Raw genomic sequence first — 21350 nt, 5'->3', positions numbered from 1 at the left:
AATTATGAAGGAATGTGACAGGGTCAATATAGAGATGTTTCCAATTTTAAAGGTGTCCAATCACTAATAAATCCAATACAGGATTCTGGGAAAACTTCTTTATCGTTAGGGCAGCAACAACACAGATGCCTTGAAGGAAAAGGCAGGTAAGTAATGAGGGAAAAAGGCATAAACTATGTAGATGGGTTGAGAGAAAGTAAGGTAGAAGGAGGCTTATAAATACAGCACAGACTTGTTGGATCAAATGGTCTGTTTCTGTGCTGTGTTTTTCTATGTAACTCAAGAAGGTGAAGATTTGGTCGGGACAAATACAAGCAAAATGTTATCAGTGAGAGCCCCCTGCTGGCGGAATTGTCCACTGCAACCTCAAGAGCTTCTGGCCCAAAACTGATTTCGATTGAAGCTTGAATGACTCTAGAATCTAAATTGTAATAAATCACTCCGAGGTAGGTGAAATTGATTCCTTTCTGCAGTTCTCTTCTGAACACTTAAAATTCTTCGTGACATAACTTACATGAGTTTAATTTGCTGAATGTATGATGCAGAAAGCAAAACACAAGGAAATAGTATTTTATGGAGTAGCACTGGGAGTCAATCTTTGCCGGAGAAAGATGAATTTACCATTGAAAATATCCCAATACCTCGAAAGATATCGTTTTGAAGAGTAATATATTGTGGGCTCTTCACGAACAAGCAGTGATAAAAGTAAGAGAAATGACTGTCATGTACATGTGGTAATATATTACATGGCAGCAATCCCATCATTAGGCCAGGCTGCTGAGTTTCAACGTTCTGTTTTTTTTTGACTGAGGGGGTGCTGCGCTGTTGAAGGTGCCATTCTGTGAGAGGGATATTAAAATGTGGTCTGATCTGCCTGCTTCAGGTCGACATTAAAGATCCCAGAAATGTAACACATGCTTTCACACAGCTCTCTCTGGGGCTGTTGCATTTCTGATTTCTGGATCTATGCAAAGCGAGTGTGTGTGGGACAACTATATGGCGAAGTGATGTATTGTTTTAAGGTTGGCAAGTCTCTTGAGTGCCTGCCCTTGAAATGCTTACATGTGGAGTCATCTGATCTGTAGCTATAGCGGAGAAGTGGCTATCGGGAGGAACTGCATTTTCTATGACTGTTGTTACGTTGGCAAAAAAGCAGCCATTTCGGGCACAGCAAGCTACCTTTGACAATGCAACACTCAGTCAACCCATTGTGCACAGCAATTTGCTGAAGCAGTTATCTGTTCTGTTTAATCACAAAAAAAATCTAAATAAGTAGAAGTAACTTTGTATCAAGCCCTTTTTAAACAAAATTGTTTATATTATTTCTGCATCAGTGTACTTCTTGGTGAGTTGTTAACCCATTTAAAAAAGAAATGAGGAATCAATGTTGCAAGGTGGCCCTCTGAAGCGATGTGACATTTGTAGGGTTGCCAACTATGATTCAGTGTATTCCTGGAGGTTTCATCACATGACTTGCCCCCACGGTCCAGCCATTAGTCAGCCAATACATCCATCCTTGCGATGTGCCACCGCTCTATGCGAATTGGAAAGCAAAAAGGACCCATTACCCAATTGGATGATGATTGGCTGTCAGCCAACCAGCCTCACCCCTCACCCCCCCCCCCCCCCCCCCCCCACCCCACCCCCACCCTCCCATTTCCAAATTTTTATATCCGGTAAAGAGAAATTTCAACGGAAGTGACAAAAAAAATCAATCTTTTTTTAATGTCGCAATGATTTTTTTCCAGGGTTGTACAGAGCAGTGTTCTGGTGATTGATCTTCAATTCCTGGAGACTCCAGGCAAATCCTGGATGGTTGACAATCCTGGACACATGTACCTTTGTTTACTTGGTGCTCATGCCTTAACTGCATGCAAGTAGCATGTGGGTTGTCTTGTCTCAGGTACCTGCTAAGTACTGATCAGAGCCATTCTTGTTATCATTGGTCCTGCCTTCTTAACAGACTCCAGAATACATTGCAGTAATTGTTAGTAGCTTTTAAATGGCATGCATGGCTTTCATGCCTAAGCATTACTCTGTGACTGTATTGTAACCTGTGTTCATGAATGGTCATGGTTGTAAGAGTAACAGCAGTTTCTCGCTGCTGAAATATCTTCAGGTGATTTTTTTTTTAAGATGAATTGAGCCTAGACACAGACATTAAATTTCACTTCCAATGTTCATTTAGACATGTAAATGATGTGAAAAATGGCAACTTGACGTCTTGTTTTTAAGGAGGAGTTTGATTTGATTTATATTTGAGTGACTGTGTGCTATCCACGAACAGGGTTAAACTCAATGCAGAAAGTAGGAATCAGCCATAATTACAGCTTTGTGGAATTAACAAAGATAAAAATGATGAACTATACAGAAGTTTTGTTGTAACAATGATTGAAGTTATTTCTTTCCAAAATAATACCAAGACATAACTTTGATCGATACACAAAGAGATTTCCTCTAGTTCATCATAAGGCTTTAGTTGAATCTGCTTACATTTTTACGAGACATAGTAATCAGGGGAAGTCTTCCCACAATCACCATCATAAGTTTCTGCTCTGATTATCCCTAAAGCCCTATGGCATGAACAGTACATTCACAATAAGGTAATGGTCTGAAAACATGACTCGTTGACAAGAGCAGGTGGGATCAACATCAAGGCAGATATGGTTTGATGCATAAAACATTTCTGATTACAATTGAGGTTGCTTTTGGCATCTTTAAACCTGCCATCATCCAAAGGTTTAAAAACTAGCCTCACTCAGGAAAATTGTCATTCTGTTTTAACTGATGCAGTTATAGTAATAATTAGTCAAGTTGTTGTTGGACAATGGCCCAAGGGAGGAGGTAAATAATTCAATTCAAATGTAAGCAGTTTGCATGATGTGTTCAAATTAGTGCTTGAATTTAACAGATGTTTAAACTTACTCGGTCAACTGAAGGAATTTATCAGCCTATTTTCTTAATCAGGGAACCTATTTGGAACCTTGTAGTTATCTTTCCTAGCTGATTGATAAAAGAAGACAGAAAATGAATTAAATTGTAGTTTAGCACAGGAGTTCTGAGCTAATTATTTTCTGTTACAAAGTGCTAGCTCTGTTAATAGATCTTGTTGATGCTATTCATTTATTCTTTTGCTGCCTACTAAACTTGGAGGAAGCAATGGCATAGTGGTATTGTCGCTAAATGAGTAATCTAGAGACCCAATGTAATGCTCTGGGGACCTGGGTTTGAATCCTGCCACGGCAGATGGTGGAATTTGAATTCAATAAAAATCTGGAATTAAAAGTCCAATGATAACCATGAAACCATTGTCGATTGTTATAAAAACTCATCTGGTTCACTAATGCCCTTTAGGGAAGGAAATCTGTCGTCCTTACCTGGTCTGTCCTACATGTGACTCCAGACCCACAGCAATGTGATTGACTCTTAAATGCCCTCTGAAATGGCCTAACAGGCTACTCAGTTGTAACAAACTGCTACAAAGACACAAAAAAGGAATGAAACCATACGGACCCCACCCAGCACTGGCAACGGCAATCACAGTGCAGCCCTGTCGACTCTGCAAAGTCCCCCATACTAACATCTGGGGGCTCGTCCCAAAATTGGGAGAGCTGTCTCACAGACTAGTCAAGCAACAGCCTGACATAGTAATCCTCACCGAATCATACCTTACAGATAATGTCCCAGACACCACCATCACCACCCCTGGGTATGTCCTGTTGCGGCACTGTGGTATACAGTCAGGAGGTAGTTGCCCTGGGAGTCCTCAACATTGACTCCAGAATCCATGAAGTCTCATGGCATCACGTCAAATGTGGGCAAGGAAACCTCCTGATGATTACCACGTATGACCCTCCCTAAGCTAATGAATCAGTGCTCCTCCATGTTGAACATCACTTGGAGGAAGCACTGAGGGTGGCAAGGGTGCAGAATGTTCTCTGGGTGGAGGACTTCAATGTCCATCACCAAGAGTAGTTCGGTAGCACCACTGTTGGCCGAGTCCTAAATGACACAGCTGCTAGACTGGGTCTGCGGCAGGTGATGAGGGAGTAACATACTTGACCTAATCCTCACCAACCTGCCTGCCGCAGATGCATCTGTCCATAACAGTATCGGTAGGAGCGACCACTGCACAGTCATTGTGGAGACCCTCCATCGTATTGTGTGGCACTACCACCGTGCTAAATGAGATAGATTTCGAACAGATCTAGCAATTCAAGACTGGGCCTCCATGAGGCGCGGTGGGCCATCAGCAGCAGCAGAATTGTACTCGAGCACAATCTGTAACCTCATGGCCGGCATATCCCCCACTCTACCATTACCATCAGGGGGAAAACTCTCCGCTGGTTGGAGTCATACCTAGAACAAAGGAAGGTGGTTGTTGGAGGTCAGTCATCTCAGCTCCAGGGCATCACTGCAGGAGTTCCTCACAGTAGTGTCATAGGCCCAACCATCTTCAGCTCCTTTATCAACGATCTTCCTTCCATCATAAGGTCAGAAGTGGGGATGTTTGCTAATGATTGCTCAATGGTCAACATCATTCACGACTCCTCAGATACTGAAGCAGTCCACGTTCAAATGCAGCAAGAACTGGATAATGTCCAGGCTTGGACTCACCAGTGGCAAATAACATTTGCGCCATACAAGTGTCAGGCAATGATCATCTCCAACAAAAGAGAATCCAACCATCGCCCCCTTGATGTTCAATGGCATTACCATCACTGAATCCCCCACTATCAACATCCTAGGGGTTACCATTGATCAGAAACTGAACTGGACTAGCCATATAAATACTGTGGCTACAAGAGCAGGTCAGAGGCTAGGAATCGTGTGATGAGTAATTTGCCTCCTGACTCCCCAAAGCCTGTCCACCATCCACAAGGCACAAGTCAGGAGTGTGATGGAATACTCCCCACTTGCCTGGATGAGTGCAGTTCTTAGAACACTGAAGAAGATGGACACCATCCAGGACAAAGCAGTTCGCTTGATTGGCACCACATCCACAAACATTCACTCCCTCCACCACTGACGCACTGTAGCAGCAGTGTGTACCATCTACAAGATGCACTGCAGGAATTCACTAAGGCTTCTTAGACAGCACCTTCCAAACCCGCGACCACTACCACCTAGAAGGACAAGGGCAGCAGATAGATGGGAACACCACCACCTGGAAGTTCCCCTCCAAGTCACTCACCATCCTGACTTGGAAATATATTGCCGTTCCTTCACTGTCACTGGGTCAAAATCCTGGAACTCCCTTCCTAATGGCACTGTAGGTGTATCTACACCACATGGCCTGCAACAATTCAAGAAGGCAGCTCACCACCACCTTCTCAAGGGCAACTAGGGATGGGCAATAAATGCTGGCCCAGCCAGTGAAGCCCACATCCCGTGAATGAAAAAAAAAAATTGTTGGGCATTTAAAAACCGGGAACTAAATTGAGCATAATGATTACACTGCTTAGAGTAAAGGTGAAGAAGAGATTCAATGGAAGTGTTCAAAAGCATCAAGTGTTAGAAGAAATAAAGTAAATAGTTTCAATGGCTAAAGGGTCAATAACCAGAGGGCACAGGTTTAAGGTGGTTAAGTGGCCACAACCTAAAACAGCTGACTCAATTAAGGAGGAGGGCTACTTAGTAGCAAAATCCCCAAAAAATCTATAACTCTCTTTTTCCATACATTCCTAAAGAAGTAGGCGCCATATCCAAGCATCTCACAGTAAAACTGTACAGTTCTCTCTCGCAGAGAGCACCTCAAATTCTGTGACTGCTTATAGGAACTGAGACACATACCCTGGTGGAGAGCTGTCCAACACTGGTCCCAAAACCAACACCAACCAAAGCAGATTTCTGCTCATTCCTTCATTTGCTGTTTGTGGGACCTTGCTGTGCAAAAACTGGTTGCTGTAGTTACCTCCGTAATGGTGACTGTACTTCAGTTATAAATCATTGTTTTAGGACATCTTGAGCAGTTGATGAGGAAATGATATCAATTTAATTGCTTCCTTTCATTCTTACTATGAAACATACATGAATGATTCAGTACATTTGATCTTTGTTCATCCCGGGTTCTCGTTTTCACCTCTCAAGCTTCTTCCAGGGCTAAATGTCCAAGAAAGAAGGAGAGGTGGCCTTCTGCAAACTACAACAAAGTTGATCTTCATGCCACAAGATGCATTTCAGCCTTCGCCATGGATTGGTCCCCATCTACAATTTCCTTCCCCTCTTCAGGGTAACAGCTCAGAAGCACAAGATGAGTAGCTGAGTGAAATAAGTAAAATCAAATCCTTGCACGATTTATGTTTTTTGCATTAATTGCAAATCTGCCAGTTCAGCAGTCCTTTACCTTTCAAACAACAGGATGGCATTCTTGCATAGCCAGCCACAGATTTTAAAAGATATGACAAGTTACACTCGTGCCACACAAATACTAGGGAATAGTGACTATCTTCAACAAAAGAAAATCTGACTATCGCCCCTTGACATTCAATGACATTACCATTGCTGATTCACCCACTATCAACATCCTGTGGGTTAACATTGACCAGAAGCTGAAGTGGCCCAGCCATATAAATACTGTGGATAGAAAATCAGGCCAGAGGCTGGGAATTCCACAATGAGCAACTCACCTCCTGACTCCTCAAAGCCTGTCCACCATTTACAAAGCATAAGTAAGGACTGTAAAGGAGTACTCTCTACTTGTCTGGATGAGTGCAGCTCAAACAACAAGAAGTTATTCACAACAATGCATCCCTCTTGATTGGCACCCCAACCACCACCTTAAACATTCACTCCCTCTACCACCAGCGCACAGTGGCACCAGTAAGTACCATCTACAAGATGCACTGTAGAACTCGCCAAAGTTCCTTCAATGGCACCTTCAAACACCACAACCTCTACCAGCTAGAAGGACAAAGGCAGCAGATGTGTGGGAACGCCACCGTCTGCAAGTTCCTATCCAAATCACACACCATCCTGACTTAGAACATAAGAAATAGGAGCAGGAGTAGGCCATTCAGCCCCTGAAACCTGCCCCACCAATCAATAAGATCATGGTTGATCTGCCCCAGGCCTCAGCTAGTCTTTCGTGCCAGCTCCACATAGCCCTCAACTCCCCGATGTTTCAAAAATCTATCCATCTCCTCTTTAAATGCTTTCAGTGATCTGGCCTCCTCAACTCTCTGAGGTAGAGAATTCCAGACATTCACTACCCTTTGAGAGAAGAAATTACTTCACATCTCGGTTTTAAATGAGTGTCCCCTTATTCTGTAACTATGTCCCCTAGTTCGAGATTCCCCCACTAATGGAAATATCTTCTCAACATCTACCCTGTCAAGCCCCCTCAGAATCTTGTATGTTTCAATAAGATCACCCCTTATTCTTCTAAACTCTAATGAATAAAGGCCTAACCTGTTTAGCCGTTCTTGATAAGTCAACACCTTCATCCCAGGAATCAGCCTAGTGACTTGGAACTATATTGCTGTTTCTTCACTGTCGCTGGGTCAGGATCTTGGAACTTCCTTCCCAACAGCAGTGTAGGTGTCCACATGAACTGCAGAGGTTCGAGAAGGCAGCTCATCACTACCATTTCAAGGGGAGTTAGGCATGTGCAAATAATGGTGGACTTGAGAGCAACACCCACATCCCATGAAAGAATAAAAAAACTTGCATTGTTACAAAATAAGCAACTTCTCAGTTAAAATCACAAAATATTCAACAACAACTTGCATTTATATCGCACCTTTAACTGAGTAAACATCCCAAGGAGCTTCACAAGAACGTCATCAAATAAAAGTGGACAGCAAGCTACAAATGGGGATATCAGTATAGATGATCAAAAGCTTGGTCCAAGTGGTAGGTTTTAAGGAGCATCTTAAAAGAGGAGATAGGTAGAGACAGGAAATTCTAAAGTTTAGGGCCTTGGTTGCTGCAAGCATGGCTGCTGATGGCGGAATGATTCCAATAGGATTTCTCAAGAGGCCAGAATTGGAGGAGTGCAGAATACTTGGAGGTTACAGAGATAGAAAGTGGATAAAGCCACAGAGGGATTTGAAATCAAGAATTGGAATTTAAAAATTGCAGTGTTGCCAGGAACCAATGTAAGTCAGCAAGCACAGGGGTGCTGGGTAACCTGGCCTGCTGCAAGATAGGATAAGGGCAGAGGTTTGGATGAGTTCAAGTTTATGAGGGTTGAAGATGGGAGAATGCACAGGAGAGGACTGGAATATTCAAATCTAGAGGGATCAAAGATGTGGAAGTGTTTTTCGGCAGATGAGTTGAGGCAGGGTTGGAGTTGAGCAACGTTGTGGAGGTTGGAAGCAGGCAGTCTAAGCGATGGCACAAAGAGGTGGTCAGAAGCTTGTCTTTGAGGCAAATGCAACACCAATGGTACAAGTGGCCTGACTCAGCCTCAGACAGTTTCCAGGGTCAGCAATGGAAGCAGTGGCTAGGGCCCAGGTCTTTGCTGTAGTTAGTTAGTTAGAGGAATTACTTGTCCATCGAGCACTGGATGTCGGATAAGCAGACCGACTATTTAAGAAGCAGTGGAGGTGTCGAAAGGCGAGGTGGTGAAGAGCTGGATACCAGTTAAGAGTTCCACTTTGCTGTTCTAAAGCATCCACCCAGAAAGAATCTGCAGTTCCTTCCCCATCACAGCGCCAATTATTATTTTATTTTTTCAAGGTGATTCCAAAGTTTTTGCCTCCACTGACTTAATGAAAGTTGGAATAGAATGTGACTTTTGCAGTGCTGAGATTGAAAAATGCCCATCATGTCTTGCAAGATGACACAAACAGAGATGGTGATTTGAATTATGTTCAGGAATACAATGGCATCAACTGAATCCTGTCATGCTATGGTGATGTTTGAGTCATTTAATAAAATCTGGACATAACACAGCAGGTCTATAAACAGATAATTCTTGTGAAGCATAAAACAAATGTACTAATAACCTGCAAATTCCACATTGAACTATTTTAATGTGTTGTCTATAATTTATAAGACGACTCCATTCGCTTGCTGTTTCACCAGTAAGTTCATGATTCTTTCACAGAAATTACATTAACAGGGCCTGCACAATAAAGGATAAATGTTTGAAAATCTTTTAAACAATCAGATGATTGAAATTAGACAAGATTTCAGTCTGAGGATGTTCTAATTGCAGCTTGAGTGTGTTGCCTCACAAGTATGCCCATTTCTAATCTTGCTTTCAAATTTTGACATGGGTCCAGCCTTTGAGTGAAATATTTCACTTGTGCTCGTATGCTATTTTCTGGAGCATTATTCAGAGTATATATCCAGGTGGATGTCATTCTGTGACTAAAGTATCATGTTCAGGGCGGTATTAAGGAGGGCGGGGCAATGCTGGGCTGATTCACAGAGTTTGAAAGGGTGGTGAACAATGTGATGGGTTTTCATGTGGGTGTGCTGACGGGCTGACATGGGGTTCCCGAGGTATCAGCCTGTGAGACAGGAACACCCAGAACTTAAGGAGGTTGCTGTGGTCCATTTGGCTCACCCCAAAGCTCAAAAAAAATGCTACAGGTTACTCTGTCTCTAATGGTTAAAGAACTGAATTCCTTTGTATTTCCCCATTGCATCACATTGGTGCCCCACCGATATTTTACCCCAGGTTAGAGGGAAGGCCGCATTTGGCTACAGCAGGGATCTTCTGTCACCTTAACCAGAAAATTGTGCCTACTGCTTGGCTTCTTCACAACTCTTTTTTACCCAGGCTGAAAACTACACTTGCTTCCCTAGTACCACCTTCCCATCCTTACAACTCACATTGTTCACTTTCCACAGACTGCAAGGTTTAATTCCTTGATTCTCATTAAAAACGCTGAGCCACATTCTTTTTTCTCACATTCAAGTACTAGTTTCTGAGTTGATTTCTTCCACGTTATGTCAACTATTTCTCACAGATCTGTGCGATTTGAAATATTCAGTCTGTTGGCAACAAACTGTCAGTGGATGCTATCTTTATCCAGAAGGTGGACATTCAATCTCAATGATATTGTTGTGTTATTAAAACACTCTTTCAATTGTATAATTTTTGCTGAAATCCTTTAAAAGCGCTCAGCTGCAGTTTTTTTGACAGAAATTGAGACAGGAACACTCCCCAACATACTTCTGACAAGGTGAAAGAGACTAGAAAGAGTTGCAGGGGCCTTGTCAGGAGTAAATTAGTACACTTTATTTTTAATACCCGCGGATGTCCTAGACGAAGTATTCAAAGCAAAGCTCGATCAACTGCCTTCAAAACTTAACAGAGTGCAAAAAAACACAGTTGGATGTTGACTACAACATTGCTGGACTGCCTGTCCAATATCAGGCTTTGAATGAGGTGTTAAACTGAGGACCTGTTAACTCTCTCAGGTAGACATAAAAGGTACCACGGCATTATTCGAAAAGGAGTAGGGGAGTTCTCCCCAGGTGTCCTGGCCAATACTTGTCTCTCTACCAACAATTCGAAAGCGGATATGTTCATGGTTATTTGTCTCACTGCTATTTTGAGAGTTGTTGGATGAAAATTCACTTCTGCATTTCCTTCATTACAACAGTGACTACACTTCAAAAGTACTCAATTGGTTGCGAAGCACTTTGGGATATCCTGAGGTTCTAAAAAGTGAGATAAAAATGCAAGTTTTTCTTTCTTTCAGCTATCCTACAGCTCATGAATAAGACTGAAGCCGTTGAGTTCAACTCTCCTCAGCACTGATGCAGCTTTGACACTGAAACCAACGTCCTTGGTTGTCTTGAACCCAGCTGTGCCTAAACTTTGTTTTCTGCTTTACTTGGATTGAAGCTTTCCAGCCAGTCATCCTGACTGCTGCCTTCCACCACCAGACATGGCTCACTTTTGCCCCTAACCACGCAAACCTCTCCGTGAGGAACTACTTGCATGCTGTTTTGAATTTTAGTCACCTGCCCTGATATATCATTACGTGGCTTGGTGTCAATTTTTAAAAAAAAGTTTATGAAACATGGGCATTGCTGGCAAAGCCAGAGTTTAGTGCCCATCCCGAATTTCCCTTGGGAAGGTGCTGGTGGGCTGACTTCTTGAACTGCTGCAGTCCAAGTAATGTATGTACAACCACAGTGCTGGAATGGAGTTCCAGGATTTTGACCCAGTGACAGTGAAGGAGCAGCGATTTATTTCCAAGTCAGGAAAACGTGGGACTTTGAGGGGAATCTGGAAGTGGGTGGTGTTCTCATGCATCTGCTGCCCTTGTTCTTCCAGGTGGTAGAACTGATGGGTTTGGATGATGCTGTGAAAAGTTATTTGGCAATTTGCTACGATGCCTTGTCCAACTTAGGCAGTCCCTCATGGTTGAGGATGACTTGATTTAATTCCAGTTCAATGGGTTCTGAGAAGGCTGATAAGTCCAGTGCATGATCTGCAGACTCTGCCACACGTGGAGCAAGTAGTGCTTGAAGAGTCAGGTGGTTGAGTTATTTGGAGGTTTGTGCACTTTCTCCAGAATTTTGCCTCCATGTCTTCCCAACAAAGTCTCTCGATGCATTTGGTGCCAACCCAAAAGTACCTTGTCCATTTGGTCAGTCACAAGCCAGGGTCCCATGAGTTGGCAATACATTGTGTAGATGGTACACGCTGCTGCTACTTTGCGTCAGTGGTGGAGGGAGTGAATGCTTAAGGCAGTGGTGTGCCGATCAAGCGGGCTGCTTTGTCCTGGATGGTGTCGAGCTTCTTCAGTTGTTGGAGCTGCACTCATCCAGGCAAGTGGAGAATATTCCATCACACTCCTAACTTGTGCCTTGTAGATTGTGGACAGGCTTTAGGGATTCAGGAGGTGAGTTACTCTGCTCAGAATTCCCAGCCTCTTACTTACTCTAGTAGCCACAATGGGCTGTAACTTCCAAGCTCCCCAGTGCCGGATTTGGGGGGTATCCCAAAGATGTGCTGGGGAACCCCTCTCGGAACTTCAAAGGTCAGGGTTTACATGGCAAATGCCCAGAAGTGCAAACTTCCTCGGGGTAATTGCCCTATGAAAACCATCCGAAAATGCAACGTAAATTGCAAACTTCAGATGGCTGTGTTACACAAATAATTACTCAGAAAAAGCTAAAGAATTAAAACCTCTTCTAACTTCTGGGTAACTATTGTAAAGATACAGACCCCCACAGGACTCCTCCAACACCCCTGACCCCCCAAAGGTCACCCCGCACACCCTCAACCCCCAGAGGTGTCCCCCCACCTCCCAACTACTGCCCACATGCTTTTCCCCACCACCGCACTCCCCCCGACTCCCCATGGGATTCCACCCTGAAGACTCGCAGGCCCAACAACCCTCCTGACCCGATTCCCATCCCACCCGCACTACCGACCCCCCCCCAATCCACCACCCCCTCCTCACAGGCCCTATCCCCCTCCCGACCTGGCCAGACCTCCGCCCCCGACACTCACCATCACCCCACCCACCCTCCGGTGTCCAATCCCCTACCCCAATGTCTGACTCCCTGCAAGACCTCCTGATGTTTGACCCGCCCCTCCAATGTCTGAGCCCCACTACATCCCTGATGTCCAACCCTCCCAATCCACCCCCCCCTTATGTCCGACCCCACCAACCCACCCCCCAGCTTATATCCGACCACAGCAACCCACTCCCCCACAATGTCCGACCCCAACCCAGGGGTCCCTGGCGATGTTTGATCCCCATCTATCCCTCTCCGATGGACAACCCACGCCCATCAGCCCCCGACCTCTGATCCCTCCATCTCCCAAATCCTATGCAGTTACCGTATGTACTACTTTCTCCCTGGCCTGTCAATTTCAATCGGACCTTTAAACTTACCTGGTTTATGGCAGCCAGTGCTGTAAAAAAGGGACGAGTCCTTCTTCAATCCGACTCTGCTCGACTGCGATGCTGGGCTTCGGAGACAGCTGCCAGCCTGAGTCGGAGAGATCAGCTGAGACAGGCATGGAAGAAATTTCGCCAAAGTAATTGGGCACAGAGTGGCAATCCGATGCTGATTGCCACTCGAGGAAGTTATGGCCCAATATTTATCTAGCAGTGTTATGCGATACCTTTGTGAAGTGCCTTTGGGCGTTTGTCTCAGTTCAAGACAGGATAGGATTGTATTGAATTATATGGGAAATATACAGCAAAGACAGGTCATTTAACCCAACCAGTCCATGTCGGTGTTTATGATTCACTCAAGCTTCCTTCCATCTTTCCTTATCTATCACCATAACTGTCTATTCCCTTTTCCCTCATATGCTTGTCTTACTTACCCTTGAATGAACTACACTATTCACTTCATGCAATCTCCGAGGGAGCAAGTTCCACAGTTGGGTGAAATTTCTTCCAAATTCCCTATTCGATTTCTTGGTGACATCGTTTTCTCGATGGCCTCTAGTTGTGCTCTTCTCCGCAAGAGAAAATATTCTCTCTGGATCCACTCGATCAAAACCCGTCATCATTTTGAAGACTTCTATTAGTTCACCCCTTTCTCTTGTTTTTTCAAGAGAAACGTGACCCAGCATGTCTATCCTTTCCAGATACTTAAGCACTGGTATTACTGGTATCAGTCTTGTAAATCTTTTCCGCGCCACTCCAGTGTCTCTGTATCCTTTTTCTAATATAGCGATTAGTACTGCATGCAATACTCTAAGTGTGGTTGAACCAAGATGTATTATAAGGGTCTGGCACATATAGGATTAATGTGCAAATGAGTACAGTATTGCCCACACAGTGATGTAAAAAGGCACACGACCCAGATCCAGGGTCAGAGTGATGTTGAGCAGAGACGTGTATAGACCTAAGCATGGAGGCAGATCTTAGCTTTTACTCTAATGTGTAAATAGTTCTGGTAGTTAACGAAGACTTACAGTTAACCTACAGTAGACCATGAAGACTTCTTTAAGACATATCGTTCTGTAACCAACACCCTCTCAACACAAGGGTCAATCCAGCACAACACAGAAGCAAAATACTGCAGATTGTTGCAAATCCAAGAGTTTATAAGACTTCAAAATGTTCCCTTTAATTTAACGTAAAAGAGAATGTCCTTGGGATGCTGAGAACAGACGAACTCTGCCTGAAAATAGGCCCATGTGATTTGGTTGTGTTGGGAAAAAAGGGCCAGGCCGAATCCTGTAGAAAATGTAGTGCCAGCTCATTTTCACACCTTAACACAAAAGAGGGGCAGCTTGTTTTTCTGGACACAGACTCTCAGACCCAGAAACCTGGAGAGGGAGACAGAAATAGCTGCTGCTGTGAAAAGCAGATGGAGAAGACTGTTTTGTGTTTGCTACCAAAGCTGGATTCTCAGGGTAACTCATTTTCTGTTTGAAGAGACGGGATGGTGGAAATTCAAGGGTCAAGGAATCACCGGAGTGGGCCTTGCTGCTGGAGGTCAGTTCTGGGATACTCCAAAGACTGAATGAAGTGACTTTCAAATGACACTGGAAGGCTCACCCTAGTGTGGCAGGGAGAAGGAAGTCTGCTGAAAAGCCAGGGGAGTTTGGAACTGAATCTTCAAGGCTATCTATCTGCTGGGCGCATGGTGTAATGTACAAACAGGTCAAAAGATATTTTGATTGTATTAATTAGTTAAGGGGACCATACCTTTTCTGTAGCTTGATATATTGAGTGCCTGTTAAGTAATGCTTAGTCTCTGTTGCTTGTAGTTTATTGTTACAGTAAAAGTCTTACATCGTGAAATCTTGTCCTACGATTCTTTATACCATTCACTGAGAAACTCATCTCTCTTTTAAAAAGTTATCGCTCTCTACAGGGATTGTAACAAGATGCTGGAAATCTAAAATAAAAACAAAAAATGCTGGAAATACAGGTGTCATGCAGCATCTGTGGGGAGAAACTTGTCAGATTGATGACTGTTCATCAGAACTGATGAATGATCAAAATGTAATAGGTTGAGCTAATTTAGTTAATAGTTAACCAATTACATTTCTATCTTTCCTGTTCTGATGAAGGTTCTGTCATGATGTGATGTGTGTACGTGTAATTTTAATTTCATCAGCTGGCCAAATATATATTTAACTTCTTTACAAGGACTTTTCAAAACAAACAAAGACACGGACTTAAGATTGCTGCCACAGGTCACCTGACACATCTGGTATTACAAGTTGGCCAGTTTCTGCAAGTTTCCAATTTGGATTTCAATTAAGACATGCCAAGGCAACCTGCTATGGAATTTCACACCTGCTGGTGTCAAGAGTTACTTCAAAGATGTACTGAAACTTATAACTGGCTCTTACCATTCACAATTCTATAAAACTACCTTTCAGGTAGAGACAGAAAGTCCCGGTACAATGGCTATATAGAAGGCTTTGGTGTGTTCTTCCTAATTCATCTGAATGTCCTAATTCATCAGACGTGATGGCTGTGGCATTAAAGAAACCAATCACTTGAGCCAGAATGCAATAGGCCAGACCTGACCAGACATGAGCTAATCAATTACCTACAACAGAACACCCCATTCGTTCTGGGGAGAGAGGTCATGTGACCAGAATAACCATTTTTTAAAGTTTCTCATTCATTCATGGGATGAGGGCGTCACTGGCTAGGCCAGTATTTATTGTCCATCCCTAATTGCCCTTGAGAAGGCGGTGGTGGGCTGCTTTCTCGAACCACTGTAGTCCATTTTGAAATGTCTTTTATTACAACACCCAAGCTGCTAAAAGACAGTCCAGCAGAAGCCCAATGGAGCAGCAACATCATCTATCTCTCCTCAAAGCCCTATCTCAGTTTGGAATCATTACAGAGATAGAGTTTCAATCAGGAAAAGACGGATTACATTTTTAAAAACAAAGGCTGTATCCAGAAATTGCAGTTCACATTGGCCTCAACTCCATTGGAATTTCAAGACCATCATGGAAAAAACCTGCCTCAATCATGAACACCAGCGAGGACTCAAATAGTGAACATACTACCTTTTTTACCTTTTATCACTGAATCTTAAATTTGGCCCAGAAGTAACCTCCTACTGTACAACATGCAATTTTGAGTGTCGCGAAGGTAGGGACATGGGTTTACCTTTTTAATGATCTTTATATCCTTAACTGGGTGGGTTTTTAGCACAAAGGTTTTGTGTTTAAACTGAAAAAAGCCTGTCAGACTGAGTTCCTTGAAATCAGCATGTAAATAGTTCAGTACAAACACTGAATTAATACCTTCATCCTTATAAATTACAAAAAACCCTGTTATGATCAGTCAAGGAGTGGGAAAGAGCACGTCCTGACACATGTCCTCAATAGTCATAACAGATCGATACAGGTTTGGCATAACTTCCCGACTACTATTGCTGAGAGATATGTTTCTGAAGCATTTCATCTTGCACTAATCAAGACAAATGCAAGAATATCAAATTTCCAATAATCACAATAATTTATACGGCAAGAGAAAAGGGTGCCAATTGGTTGACAAGTCAACTCTGATTGGCTGGGACATTGCTATTGAGAAAGCAACGGGGAACTATAGGCTCCAGAAATTACGGCGCAATTCAAAAAACACGCAAGGCTTGAACATATTCCTTTTGTTTGCTAGAATGGGTTCCTGTATATGAAAGTATGTCGCCTCTAGCAAATGTAAATGAGCCATTGTATGAGCTCCACTGATTACCTTAAAATGTTTGTTAGGGCAGTTATTAGTACACTCAGAACAGCATGTTCCTTCAATTGTTCATAATAGACAGAGTACAGACCTTGCTCAACCAGGCGACACTTGTAAAACCCAAAACAAATGTCTACTGTTAAATGTAATTCCGCCATTGGGCAATACTTGCAAAACAATTCTTAGTGCGCTAATCACTGCATTAACAACCAATTTAAGATAATCAGTTGATCTCATAGCGAGGCTCATTTAGCTTGCTCGAAGCAACAGATATTCATATGGATATACCCCCCACCCCACCCCACCACCCACTCTTGGGCCATCTGCCACTTGTTTGTTCTGCTTTCTATCCTTAATATCACCATTAGCACATTCCTTAGATAATATCACCACCGTCAACACCCCTTTGTCCTTTTGTCTACGAAATATTTGGCAATCTCCTTTGCCTCCACCTATCACTGGCCCTCTATCCAGCTCTACCTGTCCCACCCCCCGCTACCAGCTTATATTTCACCACATTTCTATATTTCTTTAGTTCTGATGAAGAGTCATCTGGACTCGAAATGTTAACTGTGTTCCTTTCCACAGATGCTGTCAGACCTGCTGAGTTTTTCCAGCTATTTTTGTTTTAGATATTCATATGGACTTGTTCTCTGCAAACAAAAGGAATACGTTCAAACCTTGCACCTTTTTTGAATTACCCGGAGCTTGGGGAGCCTATGATACCCCTGTTGATTTCTCCATGACAAAGTCTTGGCCAATAAAAGTCGACTTGCCAACCCATTAGCACCCTTTTCTCCTGTGGTATAAATTGTTGTGATCATTCAAAATTTGGAATTCTTGCATTTGTCCTGAGGAGTTATTTCTCTTCAGCAGCATTCAAGTTCTGTAATAGGTGCCTGTTTACCTACTTTTCCATTCTGTTCCTCTAAAAATAAAGTCCAGTGCTTGGTTTGCTCTTTCTTTAAATGGCCTGTAGTACAACCTTGAGTCATTTGTGTATTTCTACACAGAGATCCCTTTGTTCTTGCACATTTATATGGCAGGTGTTTTCCAATACCCTTGTAAAGGCCTATAAAGGTGCTATAAAAATGCAAATCAATGTTGTTCTCCCTCCTGCAGTAAGCAGGCTTGACCGCCAGACACCGCTCAAATCCCTTGGACGGGAATCAGGCCCTTCAACCCGAAGCGTCCGTGTTGGCCCGAAACTCTCAGTTGGGGAATCGAATCCCACTCAATAATTGGAAAAATAACTTCTGAGCTATTTTAATATATATAATATCCAGATATTTCCGTGAGCTGCAACAAAACTCCGGAGTCTGTAACCTGCCGTCTCGCTGTGAGGAGAAACCGTCGACGCCCTGAGCGGACAGCCGGCAATGCATGCCGGGATTTGTAGTCCGAACTGGCCAAAGAGCAGGCGCCGGGGGCTGCAATGCCCTCTGGGACTTGTAGTCCTCCAGCGGGCCGGCCGCTGCCCGTCTCCATGACAACACTCCTGCTCTAGAAACTATAATTCCCATCGGGCATTGCTGTCCATCATATCTTCTTCAAACAAAGTGTCGATTCACAGGATTCCAGTGATGTCCCCAAACGTGATTGTTTCTCCCACCCCGCTTCGTTAGTTGGTGCTTCTGCCCTTCAATCGTAAATTTAAAAGACTTATTTTCCGTTAAGCGTTGGCGATGGATGAGGGGAGGGGACTTCCGGTACGCTGCGTATCCGGGTCGCGGCGTGCTGATCCCCTGCTCTTTGGGTCCGGCTTTATTTATTTCATGTCGGGATTAACGGCACGGAAGCCGGCCTGGTCCGCCCCTCATCCCTTCCCGTTCCCGTCCCCGTCCCGGCTGGGCCCGGCTCGGCGGAGAAATCAGCCCGGCTTTCAGTTTGAATTGCTATCCTGTTCCGCCTCCCCCCACCCCCCCGCCGGGTTTGGTGGGGAGAGTATTGTGGAGTGATGAAGAAATTCTTCGACTCGCGGCGGGAGGCGGTGGGCTCGGGTTCGGGAGGAGGAGGTGGAGGTGGTGGAGGAGGCAGCGGCGGAGGCGGCGGCTTGTGCCCCGGCAGCGGCTTCATTGGCCGGGTGTTCAGTGTGGGCCGGCAGCAGGTGACTGTGGAGGAGGTGGTGGCTGAAGGTGAGATGCGGTCATTTACCGTGGGGCGGGGATGGGGAGAGGAGCTGGGCCGCAGTGACTCCGGCATTTCCAGTATTACTGACCCTGCAATCCCAATATTACCGATCCTGCAATCCCAGTATTACTGACCCTGCAATCCCAATATTACTGACCCTGCAGTCCCAGTATTACCGATCCTGCAATCCCAATATTACCGATCCTGCAATCCCAATATTACCGATCCTGCAATCCCAGTATTACTGACCCTGCAATCCCAGTATTACTGACCCTGCAATCCCAGTATTACTGACCCTGCAATCCCAGTATTACTGACCCTGCAATCCCAATATTACTGACCCTGCAATCCCAGTATTACCGACCCTGCAATCCCAGTATTACCGACCCTGCAATCCCAGTATTACCGACCCTGCAATCCCAGTATTACCGACCCTGCAATCCCAATATTACCGACCCTGCAATCCCAGTATTACCGACCCTGCAATCCCAGTATTACCGACCCTGCAATCCCAATATTACCGACCCTGCAATCCCAGTATTACCGACCCTGCAATCCCAATATTACCGACCCTGCAATCCCAATATTACCGACCCTGCAATCCCAATATTACCGATCCTGCAATCCCAATATTACCGACCCTGCAATCCCAATACTACCGATCCTGCAATCTCAGTATTACCGATCCTACAATCCCAATATTACCGACCCTGCAATCCCAATATTACCGATCCTGCAATCCCAATATTACCGATCCTACAATCCCAATATTACCGACCCTACAATCCCAATATTACCGATCCTGCAATCCCAGTATTACTGACCCTGCAATCTCAGTATTACTGACCCTGCAATGCCAATATTACCGATCCTACAATCCCAGTATTACCGATCCTGCCATCCCAATACTGACCCTGCCATCCCAATATTACCGATCCTGCAATCCCAATATTACCGACCCTGCAATCCCAATATTACCGACCCTGCAATCCCAATATTACTGACCCTGCAATCCCAATATTACCGATCCTGCAATCCAATACTGATCCTGCAATCCCAATATTACCGATCCTGCAATCCCAGCATTACCGACCCTGCAATCTCAGTATTACCGACCCTGCAATGCCAATATTACTGACCCTGCAATGCCAATATTACTGACCCTGCAATGCCAATATTACTGACCCTGCAATGCCAATATTACTGACCCTGCAATGCCAATATTACTGATCCTGCAATGCCAATATTACTGATCCTGCAACCCCAGTATGACTGATCCTGCAACCCCAGTATGACTGATCCTGCAATCCTAGTACTACTGATTCTGCATTCCCAATACTGACCCTGCAAAGCCAATATTACTGACCCTGCAGTGCCAATATTGCTGACCCTGCAGTGCCAGTATTGCTGACGCTGCAGTGCCAGTATTGCTGACCCTGCAGTGCCAGTATTGCTGACGCTGCAGTGCCAGTATTGCTGACCCTGCAGTGCCAGTATTGCTGACCCTGCAGTGCCAGTATTACTGACCCTGCAGTGCCAGTATTGCTGACCCTGCAGTGCCAGTATTGCTGACCCTGCAGTGCCAGTATTGCTGACCCTGCCGTGCCAGTATTGCTGATCCTGCAGTGCAAGTATTGCTGACCCTGCAGTGCCAGTATTGCTGACCCTGCAGTGCCAGTATTGCTGACCCTGCAGTGCCAGTATTGCTGACCCTGCAGTGCCAGTATTGCTGACCCTGCAGTGCCAGTATTGCTGACCCTGCAGTGCCAGTATTGCTGACGCTGCAGTGCCAGTATTGCTGACCCTGCAGTGCCAGTATTGCTGATGCTGCAGTGCCAGTATTGCTGACGCTGCAGTGCCAGTCTGATCCTGCAATCCCAATATTGACCCTACAATGCCAGTATCACTGATCCTGCAATTCCAGTACTGATCCTTCAATCCCAACATTAAAATCCTGCTACCCCAGTACTGATAATTCAATCCCAATATTACTGAACCAACATGTGCAATATTTTTGATCTGGCGTTCACAATACTGATCAAACAAGAATCCCAACACTGATCCAGCATTCCCAAAATTACTTATCCAGCATTCCCAGTGTTAATGATCTAGCTTTTTCAATATTACTGGCACAGCATCCCCAATACTGATCCTGTAGTCAGGGTGTCATTGATCCATAATTCCAAATACTGATTCTGCATCCAAGTGTTTCCGTTCTAACCTTCCCAATATGAGTGATCCAGAATTCCCGATGTTAATTTCTCATTCTCAGTATTACTGATCCAACATGTTCAGTGTCATCTATCAAGCAATCCCAATATTACTGATCCAGTATTCCCCATGTCACATAGATGTAGCAATTCCAATACTGATTGTGCAATCCAAGTGTTGATGTTCCAGCAATCTCAGGATGACTGACCCAGCAATGCCAGTTGGCATCCAGCACTCCCACTGTCACTGATGCAGCAATCTCAGTATTATTGCTCAGATTCAGCAGTCATTAGATTATTGCTGTGTGATCCTGCAGTCATAACGTTACGGAGTTCGCTGAGGCTCAGAAGCAATATTACTGAGAGCCAGAAATCCAATGAATATCGATGGAGCCAACAATGTTTCTGGAAT

At 44.3% G+C, this 21350-nt stretch overlaps 1 protein-coding gene across 7 annotated transcripts in view; it reads left to right on the top strand.

The window, feature by feature from the left end:
• Window positions 1-18354: 18354 nt before the first annotated feature.
• LOC144694829 (AP2-associated protein kinase 1-like) overlaps window positions 18355-21350 on the top strand; it is a 129973-nt gene continuing 126977 nt past the window's right edge. For 3 of the 7 annotated variants that reach the window (XM_078565447.1, XM_078565446.1, XM_078565444.1), the window contains exon 1: window positions 18362-18733. In XM_078565447.1, coding sequence (XP_078421573.1) covers window positions 18556-18733 — 178 coding nt within the window. In that variant the 5' untranslated portion in view covers window positions 18362-18555. Of the gene's footprint in view, window positions 18734-21350 lie in introns of all 7 variants that reach the window. The other 4 variants (XM_078565445.1, XM_078565443.1, XM_078565449.1 and 1 more) reach the window with 3 other exon arrangements.

The sequence above is a fragment of the Cetorhinus maximus genome, chromosome 20 (assembly GCF_964194155.1).
Source record: "Cetorhinus maximus chromosome 20, sCetMax3.hap1.1, whole genome shotgun sequence".
Lineage (NCBI taxonomy): Eukaryota > Metazoa > Chordata > Chondrichthyes > Lamniformes > Cetorhinidae > Cetorhinus > Cetorhinus maximus.
The sequence above is the reverse complement of the archived record's forward strand: the minus strand, read 5'-3'. Positions and strand labels throughout refer to the sequence as shown.